This window comes from Eptatretus burgeri, chromosome 1, assembly GCF_056783735.1.
Source record: "Eptatretus burgeri isolate ZD-2024b chromosome 1, Ebu_testis_v1, whole genome shotgun sequence".
NCBI classification, from domain to species: Eukaryota; Metazoa; Chordata; class Myxini; order Myxiniformes; family Myxinidae; genus Eptatretus; species Eptatretus burgeri.
The window spans coordinates 74689127-74702289 of record NC_140961.1 but is presented as its reverse complement, the minus strand read 5'-3'; the positions used below and the strand labels follow the sequence as shown (position 1 = coordinate 74702289).

Sequence of the window (13163 nt, the reverse complement as noted above, 5' to 3'; positions counted from 1 at the left end):
GGTCACAATCCGAAAAAGGTAGGTCAACGTCACGAATCAAATATCAGGTGCACAACTTCAATGCAGGTACACTATTATGATGCAAGAAGATCTTGGAAGACCAAGAGGTCTTTGAGATTCTGCATTGTAAAAAATGAGCAATGGCAAAAAAACGCGTTTTTTTAGATCCTCGTGGAGAATCTCTAAGTCTTACTCACGTTGTTCTTGTGGACTTTTTTGTTTCACAGCCTCCAGTTTTCATCGAAACTTCCTGAAACTTGGCATATATATGTAAAAAATACCCTGCGCAGACGGTAACCATCTCCGATTTTGAAAATTCCTCCCAGAAAAAAAGTTATGACGTCAAAATATCTCCGCTAATGGAAATCGCCTCAAAAATTATCTCTGAAACTAGGCAAGCTTTTTGAATTCTGTTTGCGGGAATCGAACAGGGCATTAGCAGAGATGAATGACCGCACATATGATACATCACTATGACGTCATATCAATTTTTATGACGTCATTCCTATTTTTTGACATTTTTTGTTTCACAACCCAGAGTTTTCCTCGGATCTTCGTGAAACTTGCCATGTATATGCAGAAAGGCCACGCGCTGGCAGTAACCATATCCAATTTTGGAAATTCTTCCGAGAAAAAAAAGTTGACGTCATAATATCGCCGCTAATGGAAATCGCCTATATCATTATCTTCAAAACTAGGCAAGCTATTTGAATTTTGTTTGCGGGAATCAAGCCGGGCATTAGCACAGATAATATATCACAAACCTGATACATCACAATGACGTCGTATTCGTTTTTATGACGTCATCATTAAGAGGACGAGGATCTTAGCTCGTTCGAGCTTGTTTTTCTTCAGACCACTATTTGACCTTGACCTTTAACCCAGAGGGAGACTAGAACGAGCACTCGTAGAGAGCATATACCTTCGCCGCTGCTACTGTTTTGTTCTTGGCATAAGAGTGTGGGGAACAGAACAAGGAGCATTTTGGTTCTGATTTCATACGAATCGGATAAGAATTGACTGCGTTATGATAAAAATACGCACATCTGCAAGGTCGTGACCCCCCTGACCTTTGACCCCCAACCGCGAGTAAGGGCAATTACGTCATTGTGTCAAGTTGCATATCACAAGATTGGGCATTAAATTCTGAACATTTTGGCATTAGTTTCATGCAAATTGGATAAAAATTGACCGCGATATGGTAAAAAGACGATTTTGACCTTTTCATGACCTTGACCTTTGACCCGATTGCTCCCAAAATCTAATCAAATGGTCCTTGGCTAATAACCAATCATCCCACCAAATTTCATGCAATTCGGTTTAATACCCTTTAAGTTATGCGAATAACAAACAAATAAATAATCATTGGCATCTCCCACAAACATATATTTTGGGACTGATTATAATGCCAGGATTTGGGACATTTTCTTTTAAAAACAAGGGTAATGACGTAATTGTGTCATTTCGCCCATCACAAGATTGGGCAATTAATTCTGAACATTTTGGCATGGGTTGCATGCCAATTAGATCAAAATTGACCGCGCTATGGTAAAAATACGAATTTGACCTTTCCGTGACCTTGACCTTGACCTTTGACCCGATTCCTCCCAAAATCTCATCAAATGTTCCTTGGATAATAACCCATCATCCCACCAAATTTCAAGCGATTTGGTTTAATACTTTCTGAGTTAAGCGAATAACAAACAAACACACACACACACACACATATTCACAAATAAATAAATAAATAAATACACAGCGACCAATACATAACCTTTTGCAGAATGCGAAGGTAATGATGTAAATTAAGCGTAAATGCACCTTACTCGAGGCTATCTAGAGGGCAACTTCATTCCTTTTGTACATACCTCAGTCGAGTTATGGTGAAAAATACAAAATGTCTTTGAAAAACTGAAAAAGCTCATGACGTTAAAAATTAGGTCATGGTCAAAACAATTATGTCAACCGCACATACTTTTTATTCCCATTAACGATGTAAAATTTTATTCTGAAAGTCCCAGCCGGCTCTGAGATACAGAAGAAAGGGTTCTAAACCTAAATGGTGGTTTAGTACTCCTCGTGTTTTAAGAAACTCTCAGATACCATTAATAACTGGGGAGCTAATTGTATAAAGAAGAGCAGCACGAGGTAGAGTGCATCCCTCCGCTAGCTCAGGCTTAACTGTCTAGGTTTTTTTTAATCCCACTGATAGGCCGGATCTGGATCCGGACCTTCACCAAAATCTAATTGGCTTGTTCTTGTCACTTACCCAACTCATCCACCAGGTTTCGTCTGAATCCATCCAGAACTTTTTGAGATATCATGCTATATAGTATATGAGCCAGACAAAATTTGAGTCTAAAATTGGGGGACTAATTCCCATTAGGATTTTTAGTTACACCCATGTATGATGTGTATGAAAATGAATGATGGACATTTAAAATGAGAAGCTTCATGTCATTTTAGATGCCATCTTTAAAATGGCTGCCATTTTCACTCATAATTCATGCAAATGAAAACTATGGCTCGATGGTACGTTCGAGTTTTTGTTTTTTTTAATCTTAAATGGTTAGTAAGTAAATTTGTTCAGCATTAAAGTTCTAAGTATGCCAATACTCAGACCATTTTGATGCATACTTGTCTAAAATATATGAAGAAATGTCGAGAAAAATGCCTAAATTTTTCGATTTGTTTGTCTATTGTGCTTATAATTACTCTGTAATTATGTTTGTCATATAAATGAACAATTTCAGTTTTTTTAAATGAAAAATGCACATAATTCTACCTGTATGTGCTTCCATCATTCATTTGTAATGCAGTTGTAGGTCGTTTGAATTTCAAAACAAAACCTGGTCGAACCTGATCTGGGGCCTGCGCAACTGGAAAAATGCCCTCCAGTTTGTTGTGCTTTGCTCTCAACCCAAAACAGCTCGTGCAATTTCGATGAAATGGTCGGGAAATAGTCAAAGTTATATGTTCTACTCGTCCTCTTCAAACCCAACCTCTATGCTGAATGAAATCTGAACAAAGGTGTAGACTACCGTTATCGATGTGACATACACTGATAAAAAAAATTCTAATTTGTTTCGATGTTTTGACATAAATCATCATTATCACCGTCACGATAATCTGAGTCCTGTTCAATATCAACACTGTCATAATCATCATCATCTTGTGCCACATTGGAGCAACTCCTCAGTTTACATGCAGCAATGCACGTTAGACTGTTAATTAGGCAAGAACAGTCTGGCTGGCAACAACTCTCTGCACACTTGCACGAGATGAGACTTAGCACATCATTTGGAGCTGGCAAGCCAGTCACCCATTGAATTATTAGTTTTCCTTCACGGTTTAATTCCCAGTCATGGCCTTCTGATGGCTTGGGGATATCTGGAATGTAATCTAGGATGTGTCTCCAGATTGCAGATTGGTGGAGTAAAGCTGACATGTGAACTCTTGGATTTGGTTGAAAACGTCCTGTGGCAGGTTCCACGATGCTCCAAGAGAGACAAACGCATCTCGGCATTTCTGATTCTCCCACAATTTTCAGACCTTTCATTTTTCCTTGGCAAGCAAGAGCACTGATATTGTCAAGGGTCCATGCATGAAGCCCTGGCAGTGCAGAGCACACTTCATGTTCCAATGCTGCAGTGTTTTTTGTGACATCAGTCATCCTAAAGTGAGCCTTTAAAGTCCGAAGACAGATGAAAACTTTACTCTTGATGGCACTGCTTATATTGAGACAGATGATGTAAACATCAATGTCATCTGCCACCAAAACAGTAGCCTGGTAATTCTCTGCAGCAGTATGTTGTTCATGTCGAAACAGATGAGTGTCAGCTTCCTTGTGGCTGGATCTAAGAACCTGGGCTTCCTTGCACTTCTCCCTGGTAAGCTTGAAGCATTTTTCTTCACATGTGACGAACATTATTTTGTCACCTAACTTCTCCCTTTTGGTTTCTTCTTCCCGTGATTCTGCCAGAAACTTGGTGACCTTTTTTTTTGGTTTCACTGTACGCCAGCAAGCATCTCAAATTTTTTTAAATCTTGTGACCAGGTCTTATTCTGTTAAATGTGACACCTTCCTGTGATCCTCGGCTCACACGTTGAGCAGGTTTGATGGACTGATCCCTGTAGACATCAAAGATCACATCAACACTATCATTTCCCTGAGCAACATGAAGATTGAAGACTCAAAGATATGATCAGAGTACGATTTTCAAAAGTACGATTTTTCTCTATGCAGCTTCTGCATGAGAGCCATAGCATCGATCAGTGTTACACGTGTTTCAGGAACATCTTCTGCCAGGTCCACCATACTTTCTAGATTTTCTGTATCTAGAAAGTGGCAGAAAGCTTTGCTGGTTTTTCTTCAGTTCCATCAACATTTGCCAGCAACCATGGTAACGACCCAAGAGTTTGTGATAAATAATACAATGTTTGTGATAAATTATTTTATAGTTACTTTATTATTTTGAGAAGAAATGTAAAATAATTGTGTCCTCAATACATTTCTTGCAGAACCTGTAGCCTTCAAAATAAACCAGGATCGCCCAAGCCAAAGTCGTAAATACGATGAATAGACAATTTACTGTAAAAACAAAGAGGTACATAAGTACAGCAATTCCAACAAAAACTATGACGTAATCAAAGTAATGCAAACCTCTGCACAGCCTGCACAATGAAGAGTAGTCTCTCTAACAAACAAAAGGTGGCAACACCTGCAGGGTATCTCATTCTAATTTAACGTAACTACTCCAAAATGGTAATAAATCACTGCACATGCTATAATTATTCCAATCCAGGCTTATTTTGTTTCTCAGAGGGAGTCAAATTGAGTACCCAAATTCTCAATACAGTCCTGTTAGCATGTACTGTATAATCGAAACACGCTGCACCTACAACTACCCTGAAACGTACAGCAGCGGTGACACACGGAACGAAGCAGTGCTGAAATCCGGTGGCTCCTGCATGCCAAAACCAGGCATTTATACCCATTTAAACACATATTTATCTTGATATGCCTTGCCCACTACTTCATGGGTGCTTGTTTCATTGACCTCACCGATCCTTTATCCTTTCGTATTCCTTTTTTGTATTCTGTATAAACAAAAAAAGGCGACAAATCAGGGCGTTCTCTGCAAACTGAAACGGAGATCGCCATGTTCCAAAAGTCAAAAGCACATTGTTTTTGCCTCGTTTTGTGAAAGTGGTGGGGTTTACAAATTGCGGATGCCTGAGCCGTTGGGTTCAATTCAGTCAGGAAATTTGAAAATAGCCGAATGGCCACGACATAACCCAATGGTTACACTGCGATGATCTACATGAGCAAGTCAGTATAACTCTAAGCTTTGAAAACGTCTGTCCCAATTCGTTTGAACCAACTCTGCTACACATCTTTTGGGAGTGACATGTTTAAAAATAACAAATTCAGGCATTTTCTAAGCATTTAAAAAAATATTCTTGACAGACATGTATAAAAATGGTTAAAATAAGTATTGCCATGCTCTTAATTACATAGTGAACAACATTTGGTCAGTACAAATTAAGATTTGACCACCAGAATTTGCCATGCAGGCATAGTTTTGAATTACATGAAGGTTGCTTGAAAATGGTGGCCATTTTTAAAGATGGCGTCGAAAATGGCAAGAAGCTACTGCTTTGAAATGTCCATCATTCGTTTTCTTGGACGTCATACATTGGTGTAAGTTAAAATCATACTTGGAATTAGTCCCCCAACTTTCTACTTGACTTCAAAATTTGGCTCATGGATTAATGTATTGTTTTTGGTCCTACAGTATCTCTCATTGGTGAATAATCACTTTAAAATGATTGGATCCAGATCAGGATCTTCACCAAAATGTAATCAATTCGTCCTTATCACACATGCAACCTGTCCAAGACAAACAAAGAAACAAACAGGGGTGAAGACATGACCTCCATCCACAAACCCTACAAAAGGTATTCACCTTCCACTATCGGCTATCCCATAAGAGGAGGCTTTAAAAAACAGGAGAACGGAGATTAAAAGGAATGAAGATTGATTGGTAGTTGAGAATAAAAAAGAGAGAGTAGAAACTTTATCGAGGAGCCAATTTGTTGATTTGTTGCCTCGAACTGCAAAGCCTAGAAGCAAATATAGAATTCTTCTTATATTCACTTTTTAAATATAGCAAATTAAACCGTCTTTTTGCTATGAAAAATTAAATATTACCTTAACATTACCTTCACAACAACAACTACACCGCCTAGAACAGGATCTCATCTGAAAAAAAAAAAAATCCTCATCATTACCTTCACAACGACAACGACAACTACACCACCTAGAACAGGATCTCATCTAAAAAAATTTATATTACCTTAACATTACCTTCACAACAACTACATCGCCTAGAACAGGATCTCATCTGCAAAAATAAATATTACCTCAACGTTACCTTCACAACAACAACTACACTGCCTAGAACAGGATCTCATCTAAAAAAATAAATATTACCTCAACATTACCTTCACAACAACTACACCGCCTAGAACAGGATCTCATCTGTAAAAATAAATACTGGAAGTGAACGTAGTATTCTTCTTACATTCACTTCTGACTTTACCTATAACTTGTTCACAACTGTATACGCAATTTCCGGTTACTTCGGCCTGGATTCGGGATCAGCGATCAAATAACGTAAATCACGATTAAAAATTATTTTTTGATAATGCGGGAGATATCTTTATTAAAATCAGTGGAGGAAATATACACCATGTCTGATATTATTTGGATCTTTCATGTCTCCGACGATGCCTTTATCTCCCGGCATGCATCATTCCCCATGACAAAAACGGAAACAAAAAAGAAAAAAACAGAAGCAAAAAAAAAAAAAACGGAAGCAAAAGGGTCATAGCCAACCACACGAATTCCAAATTGCCAGGGTATTGTGTTGTTGTTGTTGTTGTTGTTGTTTCCTATTCTCTCATGTGCACGCGCTAAGTAATATTCACAAGATAGAAATAAAACCCAATCGTGTTTATACATCGCACAGTGTTTAAAAACAACCGGAAACAAAAGGGTCATAGCTAACGACACAGATTCCGAATAGCCAGGGGTATTTTGTTGTTGTTGTTGTTGTTGTTGTTGTTGTTGTTGTTATTTCCTATTCTCTCATGTGCATGCGTTAAGTATGAAGCTCACTACGTTCGCTATGAAATTATTTTATCACACAACTTCAACTCGTTTCATCAGGAGAATTTGTAAAACATTCAATTACAACTATTATTGTTGTTATATTACTATTAGCAGGAGTAACTAGGTAGTAGTAGTTGTAGTAGTAGTAGTAGTAGTAGTAGTAGTAGTAGTGGTAGTCGTTGTAGTACTTGTAATAATAGTACAGCTGTATACTGGATCATGTTTGTCACTCAATATTTTCATTACATGAACAATGCTTCGAGGTAGTTGGGGTTGAATTTTGTTTCACTCTTGAACACCCATTTTCTTAGAAAATTGCATTGTGACCCTACAATTTTATTTTTTTTCATACCTTTACTCTGAAGCATCTTTCGTGAAAATTAAAACAAATTCTGATAACTTCTTTCAATTTCACTCCAACCACCTTTAAGTCCAGTTTATAAAAACTGATCGACAGTATTTTCAACTGAATGATAATTTTCTATTGTCTCCAGTTATAGAATTTCTTTGATACATAAATAAATATGATTAAATGTTATACTGTTTGGGTAATTCAGTATGTCTCCCCCAAATATATTGACGTTGAATCCCTTCTGTGCGAAATTTGCTTTGCCAATGGAAAACATCATACATGTCACGTGACAAAATATATTCCACAATATAACTGGTGACCCACATCATTAATATTGTTGACCGAATAACCCAAAAGTTAGCAATCTTCCATGTCACATGATCACTCAAGTCAGTTGCGCATACACATGAATCTTGTAAATATAGGCTCGCCCTTTAACTCTGTACAGCAAAATTACTAAAACCACGGGGGTTTGACATTTTATGTCATTTTATGACATAAAATTATGACATTTTATGTCTTTTTCTCCTTGTTAATCTCCAAGATAAAGTGACGTATCCAGCTCGTATTTGAGAGGTGTATTCCATGACATAATGAAAGCTTTATAGCCTGTTTACAGGTGTGGGCTGTACTGCAAAGGTGCAAACTCATTAAACAATACTGGTGTGTGTGTGTGTGTGTGTGTTTGTGTCATCCATAGTCTCGGCACTCGGAGGAATTTGTTCTCCGGCTAGAAAGAGAGCTGGTGCAAGCCAGGCTGGGTCAGGCCGAAGCTTCAGCTGCCCTCAGGGACATGCAGGAAAAAGTCATCACTTTGGAGCAGGTGTTGTTTTGAAGTTGCATTTTTACGGTCGCTGTTACACTTTAGTTTGCTTTTCGGAAGGTAAACTTGAGAAAAAAAAACCATCCGTTTTTCATATTTATATTCTGCTATTCTTACAAGCATTGGAACTACTTGGTTTCTTGTTTAATCAAACTGTGGATTAATTTGTGAAGATTACCGGAGTGGAAGAGTAACATAACTGACAAGGAATGGTAGAGAGGAATATTTTCTGTCTAGCCTGGGTTCAAATGTCAGCCCAGCTCTAAAGTGCCATCCTGGTGTTCCCAGGTCATCAATTAAGTTATAGGTATCAACTATCAATGTGTGTGCCGTCCGTCGGATGGACGTCAAACTGGGTGCCCCTTCTGCAAATCGCTGTTTCCATGGCAAGTTGGTGGACGTTAAAGATCCCATGGTTTCCTTCACAAAGAATTTGCGAGCTATCGCCAGAAACATGGCAACGTTCCAAATGCCTGCATCCTCAGTTTGTGTACATTGGCATCGGAGTGGTCACTCGTCTCGGATTGTAACTCGAGCCAAGAAACTGCTTTGGCAGAACCGACACTGTATATAACATGTTGCACAAGTACAAGTATTTTTAATGGTTTTATTTTAATCTAAGTGTATTATCTCTCATTTGCATTGCATCCTTGTGCTTTTGTGCCGATAGAGGCAGGCAGCATTCCCAGAGGAAACAAATCTGGCACTCTTGCGAGATGAGCTAGCAGCTAGCAGAGTATGTGAGGGTGAAGCTGCTGCTGCATTGTGTGAGCTTCGTGCTCAGTTGCAGCAGTTGGAACAACACTGTAAGGTAAAATCTTTCTTTCCCGTTGCTTCTACTGGGACATGCACCGGAAACAGATTATTGGCTTTTCAAATCCTGAACTGGAAAGGCACTCGGTAGAGCGCATACCTTTGCCAAGCTGATTAGTTTACATTTTGTATCCTGATAGGCCAGATCTGGATTCAGACCTGAATTAAAATTTTATTGGCTTGGTCTCGTCACCTAAGGCCTAAGTCACATTTGCCACGGCGGCCGTAGGGTCTACAAAGTCTACGGCCACTAGCAATTATACGGCGGCCGCAGTATTTCCACGGTCACACAATGTAGCAGTCACATCTGTTTTAATTTTTCGGGGAGCCGCACGGCGTATTTAGAAATTGTGGAGACCGCCGTATCCTCGCCGTAGAGCAAATGTGACTTAGGCCTTAGGTCTTAGAAATTGTGGAGACCGAAAACGTGGGGTTGCCGTACGGTCTTTGATTTGATGTCGCACGGTTACCTTAGGGCGTTCCTGCGGCGGCCATAGAATTTTCAAGGCAGACGCAAGGTAGCCTCAAGGTGCCTGCAAGGCGACCGCAGGGGGGCCCTAAGGCGAATGTGCAGCCAGACGGACGGTAACGAGTGGGTTAATTTTATTTTTTGTTTTTTACAAGTTTTTTTTTTTTTTCGGCTTGTCGAATTGCTATGGCGAACGTAGAAATGAAAAAAAGTTATAACTCCGCGTTATAATTCCACGGCGACCTTATGGCCTGTAAAATATAGCCATACGGCATAGGGCCGTCCTGAGGCCACCGCAGAAACTCTGCGGCCGCCGCACGTTTCTGTCAATTCAGAGGGCGTACGGCCGCCGTATCCTCGCCGTAGAGCAAATGTGACTTAGGCCTTAGGTCTTAGAAATTGTGGAGACCGAAAACGTGGGGTTGCCGTACGGTCTTTGATTTGATGTCGCACGGTGACCTTAAGGGGGCCATGCGGCAGCCATAGAATTTTCAAGGCAGACGCAAGGTAGCCTCAAGGTGCCTGCAAGGCGACCGCAGGGGTGCCCTAAGGCGAACGTGCGACCAGATGGACGGTAACGAGTGGGTTAATTTTTTTTTTTTTTTACCATTTCTTTTGTTTCGGATTGTCGAATTGCTACGGCGAACGTAGATATGAAAAAAGTTATAACTCCGTGTTATAATTCCACGGTGACCTTACAGCCTGTAAAATATAGCCAAACGGCGTAGGGCCACCCTGAGGCCACCGCAGAAACTCTGCGGCCGCCGTACGTTTCTGTCAATTCAGAGGGCGTACGGCCGCCGTATCCTCGCCTTAGAGCAAATGTGACTTCGGCCTAACCAACCCGCCCACCAAGTTTCATCCGAATCCGTCCACAAATTTTTGAGATATTCTGTTCACAAACAAACAAACAAACAAACAGGCAGACAGACACAGACAGGGGTGAAAACATAACCTCCATCCACCTTTGGTGGTGTCAGCTGGGTCACATGTCATTTTTGGAGTCCTCGCTGTCTAGCTTTTGAAGACCTTGAACTGAGTTTTTTTTTTTCCTTCCCAATAAAGTCAATCAGACTCTCAGTCGATTGTCAGTTTGAAGGAAGGCCAAGGCCTCCACTGATTATTAAAAACCACATTTCAATACGAAGGTGAATAATCATCTCAGTGCAGCTGCAATTGTGATTGCAATCAGGCCCCAGTTGTTCAAAACTCAAATAATTTAACCACTGGATAAGAGCTATCATCTGGTTAAAATTATTATCCGATGGTTAACTAACCGACAGATAAACTACGGTTGTTCAAAGGGTAGATAAGGGTAGGGTAGCTGTCCGCCAGATAAGGTCAGGTGTGGGAGCATGTGCCGGAGCAGCGTGTTGCTGCATCCACTTTCCGCCGGTACTCTAGGGGCCTCCATCTCGCCACAACCCTCGAGTTCTAGAGTTTTCAGCTTTCCTACTCCATCATTTATCTTCTCATGCATAATTCCTTCCACCTTCTTGATCTTTCCTTCCGAATATCAGTACATATGTTTCTCTGACCTGTGTTTAACCTCTTTCATGAGCGGAGAAATCTGTATACAAAAACTAAAGAATACCGCCAAAAAAATGTGGTGTGAGGTAGTGTCCTCATTGTTCTCTCAAGCTAAGCAGCTACAATACTTTCACAAACTGAATTCCTCCAATGAAATAGCGACATTTTATTTATCCATTTTTGCAAGGAAATACAACTATGTTAATTGCCAGTCATTGTTGTGTTTCCATAAGAATTACCATTAAACTATATGTGCAGTATTCACAAAATCATAACAAGAATTTAAGTTGATGTGCATTTTCACATCTGATCAACCTTTAAATGGCAATGAACACTGTGGTTGTTACCGATTGGCAGCAGAATAAATGTACATCTCTTGATACCATTGTTTGTTATCTCCACCCATTCTTTGTCAGCGTACCTTATGTGTAACACGGCGGTCAATACCACTGCCTGAGCTGGAGCAACGGCTCCTGGAAGCGCGATTCAGGGAGGTGGAATCGGCCGCTGCACTGCGAGAAACAAAGTTACAACTGGCCGAGTTTCAGACACGGGTAAAGCCGTATGCTCGGGGTACCTGACGAAGCTGTGTTTGTGTGTATCTGTACCCTACTTACTTCTGCCTTCTTTTCCAACTGCTATTTGTGTTGGGAACCATAGGTGGAGCTAACTGAGCGGCAGCTTTGTCGCGTTGGGTCAGAGTTGTCCACCTGCCAACAAGAAGTGGCACGGCTATTGGTGGAAAATGGCCGATTGTCACGACAATTGCAAGAGGAACAACGCCAAGCTTCCACTGCAACAATCCAGGTGCGCAAAATTCCATGACTGTTTAATGGTCACTGCATGTAAATAATGACCCATTATCGATTCAAATACAACACATCATTCCTTCCTTCAACAAATACAACGTCCAGCGTTTTGTCTTGAACCATTCCTGGGTGCTTTTTGAAGTGTGTTTGGGGTCATTTTCCTGCTGCAAGACCCATGACCTTCGACGGAGATCCAGCTTTCTGACACTGGATTCAATATTGTGCTCCATAATGTCTTGGTAATCTCCTGGTTTCATGATGCCATGCTCACGTTCAAGGCACCCAGTGCTAGAGGCAGCACAGCAACCCCAAAACATCACTGAACCTCCTCTATGTTTGACTGTAGGGAAGGTGTTATTTTCTTTGAAGGCTTCATTTTGTTTTCTGTAAACATAGAGATGATGTTCTTTACCAAAAAAGCTCTAATTTGGTCTCATCTGTCCACAGGACATCCTCTCAGAAGGATTTTGGCTTGTTCAGGTGTTTAGGCAAACTCCAGTTGGGCTTTCTTATGTCTCTGTCTCGCAATGGGTTTCTCCTGGGTCTCCGACCATAGAACCCCCTTTCATTGAGTTGGCGATGGATGGTGCGAGTTGAAACTGTCATACCTTGTGTCTGAAGGTCAGCTTGAATCTGGCAGTTTATCAAGGTGCTTTCTCCACCATTCGAACAATCCTTCCCTGCAATCTTCGATCAAGTTTTCTCTTGCAGCCACGTCCAGGGAGGTTCGCTACAGTGCCATGGGTCTCAAACTTCCTGATAACATTGCATATGGTGGACACAGGAACATCAAGGTCTCTGGCGATGGACTTGTAGCCTTGACGTTGTCCATGCTTGGCTACAATCTTGTGTCTGACCCCATCAGACAATTCTCTGGTTTTCTTTCTTTTGTCCATGCTCATTGTGGAACACACAGTGATACAAAACAGCAGAATGACTCCTTCTCTCTCTTCAAACTGGTTGAATGAGTGATTTTTACATTGCAGGCACCTGCAACTCACCACAGGTGAGTTCAATTCCAAAGTAAAGGAGAATCACCTGCTTGAAATCTAATTATTTCTAACAACTTCTAAAAGGTGTCAGTAATATTGTCCGGGAAATTTTTGGATTTCTGTGTGGCATAACCTAAGATTTAATCATCTTTTCAGCTTTTTTTTGTTTTGTTCTGCTGCAAACCAGAGAAATACATA

General features: G+C 40.5%; 1 protein-coding gene across 1 annotated transcript in view; it reads left to right on the top strand.

Annotated features, from left to right (window-relative positions):
• Positions 1-13163, top strand: part of LOC147034764 (ecotropic viral integration site 5 protein homolog) — a 124269-nt gene that overhangs the window by 94130 nt on the left and 16976 nt on the right. Inside the window, exons 16-19 of the mRNA XM_085855864.1 lie at positions 8230-8352; positions 9023-9163; positions 11581-11718; positions 11825-11971. Of these exons, the coding sequence (XP_085711990.1) occupies positions 8230-8352; positions 9023-9163; positions 11581-11718; positions 11825-11971 (549 nt within the window). The remainder of the gene's footprint in view (positions 1-8229; positions 8353-9022; positions 9164-11580; positions 11719-11824; positions 11972-13163) is intronic.